At 40.9% G+C, this 18,230-nt stretch overlaps 1 protein-coding gene across 3 annotated transcripts in view; it reads right to left on the bottom strand.

The window, feature by feature from the left end:
- Window positions 1–18,230, bottom strand: part of LOC140202620 (protein mono-ADP-ribosyltransferase PARP12-like) — an 84,356-nt gene that overhangs the window by 22,868 nt on the left and 43,258 nt on the right. For all 3 annotated transcript variants that reach the window (XM_072267686.1, XM_072267684.1, XM_072267685.1), the window contains exon 9: window positions 8,111–8,204. In XM_072267686.1, coding sequence (XP_072123787.1) covers window positions 8,111–8,204 — 94 coding nt within the window. The remainder of the gene's footprint in view (window positions 1–8,110; window positions 8,205–18,230) is intronic.

The raw sequence follows: 18,230 nt of genomic DNA, 5'->3' as shown, positions 1-18,230 counted from the left end.
TTTGTATTGTTTCATGTAGCATTATGGTCCTGGAAAACGTTGTCTCATTTTTACTATGTTCTGTACCAGCAGTTATGGTTGAAATGACAATAGAAGTGACTTGACTTGACTTGAAACGAAACAAAAAAGTGTAGACAGTATAGTGTCGAATATCTGAAATATGGATTTATTGCAGCACCAAACAACAAACAGCAGCAAATACGTCTGTTGTATGAAAAAGTTATTTCAAATGAAGTAATGAAACCATCCAGGTTCCTTGAACATTTGAAGAGAATACGTATGATAAAGCAACAAAAACCTGGCTTATTTTCAGCCAATTTGTGAAAACCTTCAGAAATGGAAAACACTTCTAAAACGTTTGTCAGCACTTCACAACAAAACAGTGATGGTTTGTGTGCTTCATACAACATTGCATTGCTCATTGCTAAATCTGGAAAGCCCCATATAATTGGAGAAGATCTGATACTGCCAGTAGTAAGGGAGGTTCTGAGTATGGTTTTGCATAACCCACCAGACCAAATGATTAAATAAACTCCACTTGGGCACAAAGACAAATAGATGAAATGTCTGAGAATGTGGAAGACACATGTACAACATACTTAGGACAGCAGATTCTGTTCTGCAGTTGGTTGAGTCAATTTTGCCAAGCAATAAACCTTTGCTTCTTGCTTATGTACGCTCTCCAAAAGGTGAAAGCATGGTTGAAGAGTTGTTATTTGTAAGGGGACTGGAAACAGATTTGAAGGGAAAGTCAATATTTTGGGTTGCTGAACAATGTTTCTAAGAGAAGAACATTCCACTCAACAACGTTCTTGCTTGTGTAACAGATGGAGCACCATCAAGGACAGGACACCACTTGTCATTGTGCTACTTTCTTGAAAGAAGTTGTAACAAGCATATTTACTGTTCATTGTGTCACAATTAACATCTTGTAACAATAAACTTAAATGATCGGGACAATCATTAAATACCGTTATCATAGCAGTAAATAAAATCAAGTCCCATGCTTTCAATTCTCAACTACTGAAACTGTGATAAAGTTATTTTAAGACTCGAATACTTCATTGAGTAATCAACTCAAGGATATTATGCATGACAGAACTGTCAGAATTGTTTGCAAAGTTTAATGAGATCAATTTTCAATTGCAAGGAAATGCTGTGAATCTTATTAAAGTCAAATCAGTCATCTCCACACTTCTGTCTAAGTTAACCCTATTTAAGTGCAGCTTTGGCCGTTGCAATCTTTTTCAATTTCTGCCACTGTTGGAAGAGAAAGAAAGAATACTAAATGATGGTCTTCAAGTATACTGTGCCTACCTAGGTGAGTTGCATAAAGACATATCATAGTGATTTCAGGATCTTTTCCTGATCCAAATTTCAGATTAGGCAATAAATCCATTCCTGAACACTTGGATGGAGGAAGAACTGATCTTGCTACAAGATGACTTTGACCTGAAGCCGAGGTTCAAAAAATCATATCAAGACTTTTGCAAGCAGAAAGCAATCTCTGAATGATATCCTGCACTGTTGGAAAAGGTAAAGGTGTTCTTAATTGCCTTTCCAGCATCATATTCAGTGCAGCGCAGTTTCAGTGTAGTCGGCCAACTTCTATCAAAGCAACGAAACATGGCGACCCGAGACTCCTTCAGAGTGACATTCAAACTGATGTGGAGAAGCTGATATCACTGCACCAACCCCATCCATCTCAATGAAAGGTGAAAAAGCAATGAGGTAGTGAAAAGTTGGACAACAAATATATACTCTAAAATTGTTGAAGATGGTTTTTACTGTAATTAAATAAAACAATTATATTTGAAGCTTTAAATAGATATGAATAATCTTTGCAATTATTTGTCACTGCTTTGAATTTACAGCTATTTTCGTTCACTGTGCATCGTAAATCAAAATTCCTTCCAGTTTTTATGTAATGGCCAGAAGAGGAGAGGGGCTGCTGGGAACAAAGGGGGTTCTAATCCAAAGAGGTTTGGAAACCACTGGTCCATGCCATCCTTCACAGAATATCATTCAATTGTATTTTGCCGATTATTTCCCATGTCACATGCTGTTAACACCCGCCTATTTTCCTGGCACTCAGTCTACTCGGATTAATTTACTGTAGCTAAATAAACTAACTTTGGTGTGAGAAGAAAATGGAACACCTGGAGAAAATTCACATTGTCATCTGGAGAACATGCAAGCTCCACACAAATAGCATCTAACGTCAGGGTCGAACCAGTTCACCAAAACTGGAAGGCAGGAGCAGCAAAACATGTGCTACATGCTGCCCAGCTACCTTACTATCCATGAACAGGTCAAGCAAGTGACAGATCTGTATATTTCCCAATATATAGGGAGAAGGTCCTTTACCTAGTGTCAGTAAATTGGGAAATATGTTCCTATGTTTAGATGTATTGAACACTCAAAGTTAGGTACCACACTATAATGACAAAAAATTTATCTGTGAAAGTTTGACAAAGATAAATGTAAAATGAGCAACTGGCTGATAGGGAATATTTTATAATGTATACTTATTTTCTGAATACACTGATTATTTAGTAAATGGTGGAATGAATTCACCCATCCCTTCAAATATGCAAACTCTAAATTGGTTGCCATATCCTGCAGGGCAGCATACAGCGTCAGGCCTGGTCACTTCCCCACCAAGCATGATGCAGGGAAAGATCTGAAGTTCCAAAGTGCACAGTCCTCCTTGTAGACAACCACGTAAGAGCACAGCCACCTAATCACTAAATCAGGCAGTAATGCCTGCCTGCCATTTAACTGCAAACTGTGTATTGTCCTGAAGTCTTTCCTGAATTTTGCTCTTGGATATTATTTCTTGCTACTATCCATTTGGACAGAAGAATAAAAATTCTATTTATTTTTTAAATAGATCAAGAGTTCAAAATAATGCGGAGTAGGGGGATCTGGGGGTCTTACCACAAGTTAGCATGTTAGCACAAGTAATTGACAAGGCTAATGGATTTTTGCCTTAATTGCCAGAGGTATCAAGTGTAGAAGGTTTCAAGCAATTTTACAGTAACACCAAACCTGGAAAACCGTGTACAAATTTGGTCACTATATTTGAGGAGGATGTGCAGAGAAGCCTCATAAGCCTAAATCCTGGGAAGAATGAAGAAAAATTGAGGTTAGGCCTTTACTGATCAGAATTTGGAAGAATGAGAAGCGATCTGATGGAAACATGCAAGAAACCGAGGATTAACAAGGTAGGTGCCGAGAGCATGCAAAGTGAATGTTTCTAAAGCATAAGGGCATAGCTTCAAAACAAAGGGCCACCCACTGCAGACAGTAAAGATAGCTTTTTTAACGTTTCAGAGGATTGTGAATTTTGGAACTCATGGTGCTGTGGAAGCAGAATCGTTGAAAAAATTCTAAGAGTAAACTGACATTTAAGCTGCAAGGGAGTCGTTGGATACAAGGAGAAAATTGGCAAGTGGTGCTGAGGTCAAGATGAAAGCAATCATGTTCTTATTTATAGTGGAACAGACGCCAGGGTTTAATGGTCCTACTCTTGCTCCTGTTTATAGTTCCAACTTCTCCCCATAGTAATCTAAGTGATCTCTTTGAAGCTAAACTGAAGACCTAGACCAAAAGACATACAAGCAGAATTAGACCATCTAGTCTTCTCCACCATTCTATCATGGCTGGTTTATTTCCCTGTCATCCCCATTCACCTGCATTCTCCCTGTAGCCTTTAATTCCCTTACTAATCAAGAACCTACCATCTACCCAGTGATTTGGCCTTGAAAACCATCTACGGCAATGAAGTCCACAGATTCACCACCCTCTGGTTAAAGAAATTCCTCCTCATCTTTGTGCTAGAAGAATGTCCTTGTATTCTGAGGCTGTGTCCTCTGGTCCTAGACTCCCCCACTATACGAACTATCCTCTCCGTATCGACTCTATCGAGCCTTTCAATATTCAATTGGCTTCAATGAAATCCTCCTTCATTCTTCTCAACTCCAGTGAATATAGGCACAGAGCCCACACACAACTTGACTTTGCCTTCTGTAATTTATTAAGCGTGGAATACACTATTTTGTCTGTAACTGTGTGTACCTTTGTTTTGTGATCCTACTGGACAGCAAAGTCATGTATACTGATGCAAGCCTTGGCCTGTAACACCAACCATCTCTTTGATTCCCCAGATGCCGCTTGACTCAGTTGCTTCAGGTGTTCGTTGTTTTGCTTCCGATTCTAGCACCTGCAGTCTCTTATCTCTCTAGGGTTGTATAATGTGCCTGTTTCTCCAACAACATAACAGTTCCTCAGGCAAACTTGTCAGCCAAAGGTCTCAAATTGTAAATAGTGTGCTGTCTTATAGCCAAAACAATTCCTTTCATGTCAATATTTGCTATGTTTCAAAGAATTCTGCAGACTTTAAAATTTAGGATTGGCAATATTTAAGGGTTGATGGGATATTGATGGCTCTTATTTGACACATTTTAGTTGAGTTTGCTGTATTGAAGCAGAAGGATATTTTTTGGCAATTTTCAGCAATTATTTGTATGGAATTTTATCTGCCAAGTGTCTCACCATGCCCTCGTGCACCAACAATAATGGAAAGACAGCATTTCATGACGGAGAGGACAGGGATCATTGCATGAGCAGGTTTAGCAGTTCAATGCTGAAGCAGAAGGGGATCATTGCTGCTCTGGCAGAGTATGATTGAGAGTAGTTCTATATATCTGAGCCCAAGTACGATTCAACTCTTATCAAAGCAGTGGAAGTGTTCTTTAAAACAATATCCTGGAAGTAGCATGCAGAACTAATAACAGAAGACCACAAAAAATGTGAGATGTTAGTGATAAATGACCTTACTAAAGGTAGTTTAAGATGACCTTACTAAAGGTGGGTGACATCTTACTGGCCATTTTCAAAGCAGGAAATATGACTGAATATTCTATTAAAAACATTTTCATGTGGAAAATTGTGATAAACGATCACTGCAAACAATGAAGGGGAGAGCGAAGGTGAGGCTGATCCAAGGGTCGAGGCTTGTGGGTGCGAGACGGAGTTGGAGTACGAATAAGGCACGTTCGAGTTTCTGGTGTGAGGTCGAGGCACGTTTGATAAGAAGTTGGAGTTGGAGACGGTGTTGGAGAGAGCGGAGCAGAGAAAAATTGGAGTGGAGCTGGTGCAGAGCCCGTCTAGCTAAACCGGGAGCAAGGTAGGATCTAAAAAAGCGCCAGACCAATTTGGAAACAGCAAGTACAGGCCAGCCCAGAGCGTATCTCTGCAGTGGGGCCTGGGTTCTAGTGCAGGGGATGACCCAGTGCTTAAATTAAACACCGAGCCAGATGGTCTGAAAAGGCGGGGTGATGGGACCTGAGGCAAGGGTTGGGACCGGTTCTGCTCCACAACGTTTTTACTCCGCTCTTCTCAGCTCTGAGACTGAGGTTTTGTCATGCTCCAGCTGCTGTGGGCTTAGTGTCTGCAAGCTTCGCAGCAATTTGCCCTGCTGTGTGATGAACGGAGACTGAGCTAATGGGCCTGCCCCAGCTGCTCTGGGCTCCGGGTTTACAGACTCTATTTTGTTCTAATTGCTGATGCTTGCTTTATTGTTTGCATGATTTTATTTTCTCTCTCTATGTGCATTGTTTTTTATTAGATTGGGTTCCTTGGGTCTCTTGCTTTGTGGCTGCCTGTAAGCAGGCAAGTCTCAAGGTTGTATAATTCATACATACTTTGATAATAAATGTACTTTGAAAAAATGTGATAACCCTGACAGACAACAGGCCAGAAGCAAATGGCTCACTAACAAATCGCACCAGTAGCTAAGATGAAAGATGCTTTGTTCAAAGACGTTCTATAGAAACTTAGGAACTACTTAAACCTGAAGCCTTTAGAAACAGCTGAAAACTGAATTGAGGAAAGGAGTCAGAAGCAGATATGAATTTGAGAGTACATTGTTGCACTAAAGAGCTGTTTTTAAATGAATATATTGGTGACATTTTGGATCATATCTGATGTAAAAGGCTTGTGCTTGAACTGGTAAATTAAGAATTTCAGTCAATGGTGATAGGCAAACAAAACCAGACATCTGAATTTGCTTGTACAATGCTATTTTGATGGAAACATCAAATTAAGTGTTTGGAGAATTTCATCCAACCACAAAACAGTTGGATAGTTGCAGTCCACAGTCCAAGAACTACTGTAGAGTCTAAGGCAGCAAAACTAAGTCCAGAGTACAGGTGGGATCACTTCAGTGAGTTGCAATTGAAACAATGGACATCATTTGCTGTCATTAGATGAAGTGACAGCGGAACTGAATATAGTTGCAAATAAACAACTATATGTGCGCTTGTTGATGAAAGTAGTCAGCAGTGCCCAGCCATCAATATGAAGAAACAACTCTATCAATTGCAAGATTTTCCAAGCCATAATGATTAAAACCTCGCAAAAGATGGACCATTGCTGCATAAACAAAATCATCTGTTTATTGCCAGAAGCACAAAAGGAGAAAACAGTCTCATTTTGGAACAAGTGTTTAGGAGATTCTGTGAGCAGAATGTGAAGTAAAAGAGAAATGTTTTGCAATGAGAAATATATACAGTTGATGCTAATGTCCCACAGTGACTGAAGAGAAAAAAGTCATCACTAAAGCACTAAACTCTGAAAGTATAGCGGAGGGAAGACTGTTTCTGGGATGCTGGAGACTTACAGGTAATTCCCTCCACATCTTGCAGTGGTGTTTAGACCACTGCTTCATATTTTGATAGAGGGTTTGAAATGCATATGGAGCCAGCAGCGACAAAGTGCATTTGCAGGAGAAGATTAGAAGGCAAAGCTCGTCTTATTCACCTGCAGAATCTTTTGTGTTTTACCCTAATAACAGCTCATAAGCTACTACTGGCAATAAAAGATTCCAAATCAATGATACAACTTTTATGTCTTTTTTACGATTGCAAGGCACTGCTGCATGTTAAGAACATCATGTTCTGCAGGTCTACCCCATCAGTTAGTTGCTCAATAATGTAGGAACTGGATTTGGTGCAGACTCTGTCGCTGTCTGCTACAGAAAGACAGCGGAGTTTCTGTGCTATAATGGTGTGCCATCTAACGAAAGGAATGAGTGACTGCCTTTGACGTTTTTCTTGTGATCGCAAGACCCTGTTAGACATTGTAATGTAGAATATTGCAATTCCAGTTCACTGGTCCATCGGTGAGACTGATGGCAAGGCAGCTGCTTGGCCTCAGTTGTAGTGTGGACTAGGCCCTCGCGCCGTGGGGTTCGCCTGTTGTAGCCATCCGGGGGGGGGGGGGGGGGGACATCATAGGCAGTGAGGCTGGTTTGGTGGCAGGACCCTCCCATGAGTGCTGCCCTCCGGTGTTTGAACAGTGAAGGACAAGCCGGATTTGTTCATCTGCAGCTGCACTTATGTACGATGATCAGACTGCTGCGAGTCTGTTCTTGCTGACAACATCCCATGCACCATCAATCTACACAACATGACACTCAGAGACTTGGTCCATATTATTATATTCTTCTGTGACTGTATGTTTATTGCTATCATAATTAAATGTGCTATATGTGCTGTGTGTTGCTGGTACGTGTATGACTGAATGCAATTAAACTTGAACTTGATAGTATTAATGATGCAAAAGTGGGCAATCATATATCACAGCATTACTGTACAATAGACTACACTACACTGTTCGAACACCATGGCAGACACTCTGTTGTAACCACTTCCTGAAAACACTGATGCTAGAAGAGAAAGTAGGTCCTATTCATCAAAAGTAGTTAATAAGGACATCTTGTGTGAAAGCACAAACTGACCCAGTGCTGAAAAGGATCTATGAATAGATATTGAAAAGATGGACAGAATATGACCAGCATCCATACAGGGAAGTAGAATTCTTCCAGTGAGACACAACTATTCATCAGACCATATTATTAATCAGAACAGATGTGGCCAGACCTGCTGGATGTTCCCAGCATTTTCTGCATTTATTTCAGATGTCTAGAACCAGCAGTTCTTTGGTTTTTGGTTAGCCTTTTTACGGAGATTTCAAATGCACTAAAATAATAACCTTCTGCAGAATCAATGAACCTGACTGCAATGTGGCAATTGAAAGCTTTTACCTTGAATCCCAAGTCCACCAAAGCTGACTTGTCCCAATTTTCCGGAATGCTTTTCGAATTATAGTCATTGGTTTTATCTTGTTTTGATGAGGCTCTGCCGAACAAGTTAAAAATAAACAAAGCTCTTTTATATGATACAGTAGAGAATAACTCAATATATTTGCAATATTTGTGTATTTGCCAAACTATGGAACAATTAGCTGAGATGAAATGGTAAATAAATCATCTTTTTTACCATCACTTTCAATAAAAACATTAAGGGATAGAGTGGCATTGTAGCATAACAATTAGTGCAATCACTTTACAGTGTTCGCGATCACCGATTGGGGTTTCCTGCTGCTGTCTGTAAGGAACTTGTACATTCTCCCAGTGACCACATGTGTTTCCTCCCACATTACAAAGACATACAGTAAAGATTAGTGATTTGTGGGCATGATATGCTGGCTCTGAAAGAGTAGCGATACCACAGACTGCCCAGTTCATTCCTCGCTGATTTGATTTAACACAAACAGTGCGTTTCACTGCATGTTTCGATGCACATGTGACAAATAAAGCTAACCTTTATCTACTTTTAAAGAGTCAGATCCTCTGGACTGTTCTATTACAAATACACAACCTGAAACGTCAACCACCCACAGAAGATGCTTGACCTACTGAGTTCCTCCAGCAGTTTTGCTTCTTTGCTTATAATTCTATGATCTATTGTCTTTTATATCTCCAAATATCCCTGCTCATTTGCTGGTCACTGAGTGAATTATAGCAGCATTCTCAAAATAAGGATTACTGGATGGTGCTAATCTGTGTGTAATCCCACACAGAGACACCATGGTTGAAATCAGCACCAATTCTGGGAAATCTGGGTGGACAGATGACTTTGCTTGGTTTTATCCATCCCCTACTCTGCTCTCTCCAAAAAAAAATAGGAAAGCTAAATATTGGTATCAAGTTGATGTCCTCCTGCAAAATCATAACTTTAAAAACTCCTTATGCCTCATTTTTCATAAAACTCATCCTTCAAACAGAAAGAGGCCCAGAAATGTCTTCTGGTCAGATATGTTAGACAATTGCACAATTATCTACCCATGATTTTCCAACAATTCATTTAGAATAAAAATTGAAAAATCACATTTTTTTGATTTTATTAATTGAAGGGTAAAAATTAAATTTACAGAATTATGGCATTTATAGAATTTTTCACATCAAGCAAAAACAAATCACAGCTCACAACACAAGTAAACCATGTCAGGCAGTCAAAACAACTGACAGACAGAATGATTGAAGTAAAATGTTTTGACTAGATGGTGTTGATGGCTTATTAACAATGAGCTACCAACTTCCATTCTGCCTTTATTGTTACAATTTGTAACAGTGTTGTAACTTGAATCACAGACTACGTGAATACATTGAGGCACTAAGATGTATCAAAATAAAGGTTATGGTGCATTTATTATTTAGAGAATTTATTGGGTGGCGGGGCAGAGATGCATGTCTACCAAAGGAGGTGTAAGGCACTCCTTCCCTCCATTAGCCTGCAGGTCACCCTTAAGCAAGGTGTAACACCTGCTTAGCCCCCCAGTCAGGGTCACATGAAGCAATGGGAGCAGGTGGAGGATTGTTCTATGAGCAGCTCATGCATATCACATGATCTGGTTATGCGACCACTGATGCCAGACAGACAACCTCTGAAGAGTATTGATAATGGCTGGGGTCACCCGTCTTGTAAAGACACTGCCCAGAAGAAAGCAATGGCAAACCACTTCTATAGAAAACCTTGCCAGGAGCAATCCTGGTAATCGAAAGACCATGATTGAACACGTCATACGACATGACACATAACGACGACGATGAATTATATTCATTAATACAATTAAGTTCAGGGTACTTCAAAATGTATTAGCATAATTTAAAAATTATATGAACAGAATTTCAATTATATTAACATTATACTAAAAAAATTCCAGCTGTGCAGTGACAAAGGCTATGTGCATGGGAGCATTTCAGTTACTGCATAACCATGCACCCATACGATTTAGATGGAACAGAGTCTTTCACAGATATCACCAAACCAGAAAGGAGGTGCAGAAAACTGGAGCATAATTTCCCATTCATCCTTTGCTCTGCATACTCCTAAAGAATTTGAGAGTACTCAGTCATGTATGTGAACAGAAAGACAAACTATAGATACTACTTCCAAATTTGCGTTGTAGAAATACTTTGTAGAAAATATACTCAAAATTTGAAATCAATTTAGTGCAACTTTGAAAGCGTGCAGAACATGGAGAAATTTGGAATAAAATGCCATTTCCTCTACAGTAAAAGTAGCTAGCAGAAGATACAACAGAAAATTAACAGGAAATTAATTCTCATGGAGGCAGAAGAGACTGCAGATCTGGGATATGTAGCAAGAACAACTGGCAGAGACTCAGTGAGTGGAGCAGCAGCTGGACTATCAAAGGGATAGTCATCATTTCAGGTCAGACCCTGCATTGACTGAGAGTGTAGAGATATAGCAGGTGCAAAAAAGTGAGGTAGAGAGACTAGCTTTCTCTTTTTCTCCAAAGTCAAAGTAAATTGATTAGCAAAGTACATATACAGGTTTCCCCCTCCATCCAAAGGTAGAGCGTTCCTATGAAACAGTTCGTACACCGAAATGTCGTAAAGCAAAGAAGCAATTACCATTTATTTATATGGGAAAATGTTGTGAGCGTACGCAGACCCAAAAATAACCTACCAAATCATGACAAATAACACATAAAACCTAAAATAACAGTTACATATAGTAAAAGCAGGAATGATATGATAAATACACAGCCTATATAAACATAGAACATAGAATAGTACAGCACAGTACAGGCCCTTCGGCCCACAATGTTGTGCCGACCCTCAAACCCTGCCTCCCATATAAGCCCCCACCTTAGATTCCTCCATATACCTGTCTAGTAGTCTCTTAAACTTCACTAGTGTATCTGCCTCCACCACTGACTCAGGCAGTGCATTCCACGCACCAACCGCTCTCTGAGTAAAAAACCTTCCTCTAATATCCCCCTTGAACTTCCCACCCCTTACCTTAAAGCCATGTCCTCTTGTATTGAGCAGTGGTGCCCTGGGGAAGAGGCTCTGTCTATCCACTCTATCTATTCCGCTTATTATCTTGTACACCTCTATCATGTCTCCTCTCATCCTCCTTCTCTCCAAAGAGTAAAGCCCTAGCTCCCTTAATCTCTGATCATAATGCATACTTTCTAAACCAGGCAGCATCCTGGTAAATCTCCTCTGTACTCTTTCCAATGCTTCCACATCCTTCCTTAGTGAGGTGACCAGAACTGGACACAGTACTCCAAGTGTGGCCTAACCAGAGTTTTATAGAGCTGCATCATTACATCGCGACTCTTAAACTCTATCCCTCGACTTATGAAAGCTAACACCCCATAAGCTTTCTTAACTACCCTATCCACCTGTGAGACAACTTTCAGGGATCTGTGGACATGTACCCCGAGATCCCTCTGCTCCTCCACACTATCAAGTATCCTGCCATTTACTTTGTACTCTGCCTTGGAGTTTGTCCTCCCAAAGTACACCACCTCACACTTCTCTGGGTTGAACTCCATCTGCCACTTCTCAGTCCACTTCTGCATGCTATCAATGTCTCTCTACAATCTTTGACAATCCTCTACACTATCTACAACACCACCAACCTTTGTGTCATCTGCAAACTTGCCAACCCACCCTTCTACCCCCACATCCAGGTCGTTAATAAAAATCACGAAAAGTAGAGGTCCCCGAACAGATCCTTGTGGGACACCACTAGTCACAATCCTCCAATCTGAATGTATTCTCTCCACCACGACCCTCTGCCTTCTGCAGGCAAGCCAATTCTGAATCCACCTGGCCAACATTCCCTGGATCCCATACAAATACTTCTCTACAACGATTGCCTGCACAGATCTCCATAGCGAAAATCTCACGTAAGCGCTCTCGGCAGAAAATCTCACGCAAGCGCTGTTGGCATAAATGCACTCTCCAGTTACCTTTAAGCTATGAGGCTGCCAAATCTACCAAGTAACACGTAAAAATACACAGCCTATATAAAGTAGAAATAATGTATCTACAGTGTAGTATCACTTATTGAAATTGGGAAAACAGCGCCGAGCACACTGGTGATGGTGTGTTAGACTGAGTCGTTGTAGGCTGGGTGGTGCAGTGGCCCCCACCCTCCGGGCCGCCGACCCGATACATTGCCGCGAAGAATGCAGCAGCAGTCGGGAGGCACACAGCACATCTTTAAGAAAAAAGCCAAAACAAATATGCTAATTAATTTGGTGCCGCCGCCACGTAATTGTCAGCGGCACCTAATTAATTAGTTTGTTTATTTCCGCTTTTTTCTTAAAGATGTGCTGTGTGCCTCCTGGCTACTGCTACATTCTCCGCGAATCGGTACAGTATCTGTCCGGGGCCCAGGTGTTGGGGTGGTGGGACACGGGGGTGTCATCTCATCGTTGATCAGGGCAGGCAGCTCATCTTCTCCTATGACTGCCCGCCTCGATGTCGAAGATCGAGGTTCGTCATCTGCTGTGGCTGATGTGGAAGGCTTGCTTGACTGCTGAGCCTTGCGCATTTTTCTATCATACAGTTGTTTGTAAGGACTCAAACTATCCTGCAAATATCCCCTAAACCTACTTACCCTTTCAAAATTAAAGTCGTACTTTATCATTGCAGCGAAAATCTCACACAGTCACTTTCAGTCCATTTGCTACTGCATTCGGTTTCAATTTTTATCCTTTCCTCCTCCAATTGCATCAACTCTTCATCTATCAGTTCTTGGTCATGGGATGCCAAAACCTCTTCAACATCATCTTCATCAGCTTCCACAAGCCAAACTCACTTTGTCCTTGCTTCATTCACCACGATCAAAACGCTTAATTATGTCTAGTTTTACGCTAAGTGTAACACCCTTACGAGCTCTTTTAGGATTTTCCAATACCTCAGAACTCATCTTGCTGACAGCTGATCACAGGCACATGTTTAAGCAATGCCGTTCCGAATCCGGGGGAGAGCGGCTGCTCGGGACGCGCGCTGCCTGTTATCACGTGCTGATTTTTTATCGCGCGCTGCCTTTCTTCGTTACAGTGAAAACACCTTCTGAAAGCAAAAACAGGGTACCAATGTAGGTTTTTCGTAACAGTGAGGTTTCGTAAAGCGAACGTTCGAAAAGCGGGGGACACCTGTATTGTCACCATACACAATCCTGAGATTCATATTTTGCAGCCATTCACAAAAACACAATAGAATCAATGAACGACTGTACCCAACAGGATGGACAAACAACCAAAGTGGAAAGGATAACAAATGGTACAAATATAAAAAAAGGAAAAAATAATTAATTAATAAACAAGTAAGCAAATATTATCTAGAACACAAGATGAAGAATCCTTGAAATTGAGTCCATAGGTTGTGGGAACATTTCAGCAATGGGGCAAATGAAGTTGAGTGAAGTCATCCCTTTTCGTACAAAAGTCTGATGATTGAGGGATAATAACTATTCTTGAAACTGGTGGTATGGGTCCTGAGGCTCCTGTACCTTTTCCTGATGGCAGCAGCATGGCCTGGGTGGTGGGTGTTCTTGACTAACGCTCTGTGTAGTTGTGCTCTATGATTTCTGGGCTATATCCCCTACTTTCTGTAGGATTTTCCATTCAAGGGCATTGGTGAACCAGGCCATGATGCAACCAGTAAATAAACTCTCCACCACACATCTATAGAAGTTGGTCAAAGTTTTAGATGAAATGCCAAATATTCACAAACTTCTAAGGAAGAATTAGCTGTCATCTATAAATAATAAAATTGATTGAAGTGACAAATTTCCTGCGATGAGTTTATCAGTTTATAATTGCTGTTGTTGAGGAAGAACAGGACAAAATTCTTCTAGCATAGACTGTTAGACCATGAGATGCCTTGCTGATGTAGCGATATCTTAAGGTAAAGTGGATAAGTATTGAGAGGAAAATGGCAAAGCAAAGACATGGAAAATTAGAATTAGCTCTGGATTGGTTTAATGAAGGGCCTATGCTATAAATGGTTATTGTTGCATCTAGTCCACTGGAAGAGATCATTTGTCAATAATGCATAAGTTGTTAATTATCTTGCTCATGTAATTTAGATGGAGTTTTGCTCACCCTTTCTCAAGGTTAGGTTGAAAGTACTTGCCATGAACTGCTTCAATATTAACCCAAATCTTAATGTTTAAGTTAATGAGTTTCGTTTTGGTCATAGGGCAAGCTAAACATTGACCAATTTCCTGTTGGGACTATCTGTTGGTATTTTTGAGAAACTTGTCCCAACAAATGATTTTAAATGTGACCCTACTTCAGGTGTTGCACTAATGAGGTGGGGTGTGGGTTGAGAGGACATTGACTAAGCTGGAAAGGCTAAGATCATTGCAAAGTTCAAGAAGACTACTAGTGATGGTAATGTCCCTACTTTAGAGACTGCTAACAAGACCTTTTGCTGCTGATGGTAGAACGGTGAAACTACCCTTAAAATTGGAGCATCGTAGTTAACTTCCCAGACCAAAAGCTGTGAAGCCAGAGTTAAATCCTATCAAAACAGCTGAATTGAAGTTCATTTCATTAAGTAATTTGGAAATAAAATTTGAAAATTATAAAAATCAATAATGGTGACCGTGATACAACTAGTACTGGATTGTAGCAAAAACCATTTCTGTGAGTCCAGTCCTACAGCATTAACACAGTCCTAATACGGCCTAGCAAAATTATCAGTCTGCTAAGTCAGAACACCTGCATGGTAGACTGAAGAGTTCCAAAAAAAAAAATAGTAAACAAGTCCTTTCTCACAGATAATTACTGATGTTTGAGTTGTCAGTGACAACCACATCCTAAAAAAAAATGAAGTCAAACAGAAGAGTAAAGGACGCCGTTAATGGTGAGTGGTAGATGCTCTAGTAGTGAAGGGTTTGCATTTTCCATAAGTATTACTCATAGGTAGAGCCTTGCTTCCCAGCACCATGCATGGGTAAAGTTAATTAATTGTGGAGGCACCTTCTCCTGTTTGTTGATCTCCCTGGTGTGCCTTCTTCACTAAGATTTTCCTATCATGATTAAACTTCTGGGACCTGTTAAATTATCAGCAGCTGTCACAGGGCTCTACACTTCCAGTTACAGAGTTTATTGCTCACACACCTCTGTTCAGAAAATCCATTTCAAACATGAGTGGGATTACATTGTAAACTGTTACAATAAGATTATCTATTTCCATTGAGAATCAAATATGACAATCAAACGAATGGCAAAGGCTTACATAGATAGTTTGCAGAGTATTAAAGGTACCTTAAGTGAGATACATGGGATTTTAGGCTTAGCTATTTGCTGCAATAATAAAACAAAGTACTGGAAAAGCTCAGCAGGTCACATATAATCTGTGCAGAGAGAAACAGGGTTATCATTTTCTATCAATGTGATTCTTCTACAGAATATATTGTTCCACTGACCTACAATAATGTACAAGGCTGCTCATTTCAAGAAGGGATGTGTGTGGGAGACCCTTTAGGCCCGAGGATATTAGAAGTGCAGGTTTAGCTCAAAACATTTTCATTTCTTCACTATTGGCCATCGTGGCCCGATTCCTTCAGTCAGTGTGTGTTACCTGAGACCCCGATGGCCAAGGCTGCACTTCATGGGTGCCAGTGAAGCTGTCTCTGCTGGATTCCAAAACCCAGAAGGCATCCAAGAAGCAAAAGCATTTCAGCAATCAGAGTACGGTTTTAGATCATCTGCCTCGATTACTGATGAAGCCACAGAGGTAGCAGCGATGAAAGGAAGAATAATAAAGTTTGAAGAAGCATAGTGTGTACTGGTACCCAATTTTCATTCATCATCATTATCATCACCATTATGTGGTGTGTTATATGACATCATCATTATGTGCTATAGACAATAGGTGCAGGAGTAGGCCATTCAGCCCTTTGAGCCAGCACCACCATTCACTGTGATCATGGCTGATCATCCACAATCAGTATCCTTTTCCTGCCTTCTCCCCATATCCCTTCACTTCGCTATCTTTAAGAGCTCTAGCTAACTCTTTTTTGAAAGAATCCAGAGAATTGGCCTGCAAGGCAGAGCATTCCACAGAACTACAACCCTCTGTGTGAAAAAGTTTTTCCTCAACTCCGTTCTAAATTGTTTTTAAACTGTGGCCTCTGGTTCTGGACTCCCCCAACATCGGGAACATGCTTCCTGCCCCTAGCGTGTCCAATCCCTTAATAATCTTATACGTTTCAATCAGATCCCCTCTCATCCTTCTAAATTCCAGTGTATACAACCCTAGTCGCTCCAATCTTTCAAGATATGACAGACCCACCATCCCGGGAATTAACCTCATGAACATACGCTGCACTTCCTCCATAGCTAGAATGTCCTTCCTCAAATTTGGAGACCAAAACTGTACACAATACTCCAGGTGTGCTCTCACCAGGGCCCTGTACAACTGCAGAAGGACCTCTTTGCTCCTATACTCAACTCCCCTTGTTATGAAGGTCAACATGCCATTAGCTTTCTTCACTGCTTGCTGTACCTGCATGCTTACTTTCAGTGACTGATGAACAAGGACACCCAGATCTCGTACTTCCCCTTTTCCTAACTTGACACCATTCAGATAGTAATCTGCCTTCCTGTTCTTGCCACCAAAGTGGATAACCTCATATTTATCCACATTAAACTGCATCTGTCATGCATCTGCCCACTCACCCAACCTGTCCAAGTCACCCTGCATTCTCATAACATCCTCCTCATATTTCACACTGCCACCCAGCTTTGTGTCATCTTCAAATTTTCTAATATTACATTTAATCCCTTCATCTAAATCATTAATGTATATTTAAAATATCTGCGGTCCCAGCGATGTGCTATATCATATGACATGAGCGAACATGGTCTTTGGCCATGATTGTTCTTGGCAAACTTTTCTATAGAAGTGGCTTGCCATTGGCTTCTTCTGGGCAGTATTTTTACAAGATGGGTGATCCCAGCCATTATCAATACTCTTCAGAGATCGTCTGCCTGGCGTCCAGTGGCTGCATAACCAAGACTTGTGATATGCACCAGCTGCTCATACGACTATCTACCGCCTGCTCCCATGGCTTCATGTGACCCTAATCAGGGGGCTAAACAGGTGCTACACCTTGCATAAGGGTGACCTGCAGGCTAGTGGAAGGAAGGAGCACCTTACACCTCATTTGGTAGAGTCATATCTCAACCCCACTACCCAGTATTAAACTGGTAAATTTCGATGTTATTTTTGATCCATGTAAATGTAAATTAATTCCTTCATTTGTTCTTTTAACCCATTTTTGATCAGAGCTAGCAAGTGACTTTTTAACCACTGATGAGACATAAATCAAACCAGCAATGGAGAGGAGGGCTCAAAACAGATGTTTGGGTCTTTATAGAGGTGTTCCTAGTTGGGGGAAACACAAGACTTTTTAACATATGAAAGTCAGAAGGGGACCGATTCAATAAAAGACAGCCCAATCACTAATATGCTCCAAAGCTCAATGTGCAAAGTTGTACGGAGGGCAGTTCATCACTACCCTCCTGGAGACCCTGGAAACTGAAGGGAGTTCCAAACCTCTCCAGATACCTTAATATAATCCTGGTATATCAGTGACATAGCTGGTCATCGTATGGCATTCAGTGCATTGCTTCTGGTATATGCCTGAAGTTAATGACCCTGGCATCCCAGGAAGCCAGTTGAGCTCAGCTTAAAATAACAATTCACATATCTGGCAGCTCTGGCAAACACACCAAAGACTACCCACCTCTTTTCTCGATTTGCAGCCAGATGCTACAAGATGCTACAGATATCTCTGCAAAGCACTGGAACAGATTCAGACATAAATAAGTCAGTTGTGTCTAAGCCTCTGATACACCTGCCTAGAAATTCAATTGTACCTTTAGTTGGTGTGTTAAACCCAGGCTGTGTGCAGCACTAAAACTCACCAAGGTTCCCTGCAAACCAAGAGAGGCAGGTTGCTGCAACTCCTCTGATTCTCATTTGTTGTTGAACAAGACCAGCACGGATGCAAAGTAGAAATCTGGTACTCAACCCT

The sequence above is a fragment of the Mobula birostris genome, chromosome 9 (genome assembly GCF_030028105.1).
Source record: "Mobula birostris isolate sMobBir1 chromosome 9, sMobBir1.hap1, whole genome shotgun sequence".
NCBI classification, from domain to species: Eukaryota; Metazoa; Chordata; class Chondrichthyes; order Myliobatiformes; family Myliobatidae; genus Mobula; species Mobula birostris.
Note: the sequence above shows the minus strand (reverse complement) of the source record. Positions and strands in the feature narration are given on the sequence as shown.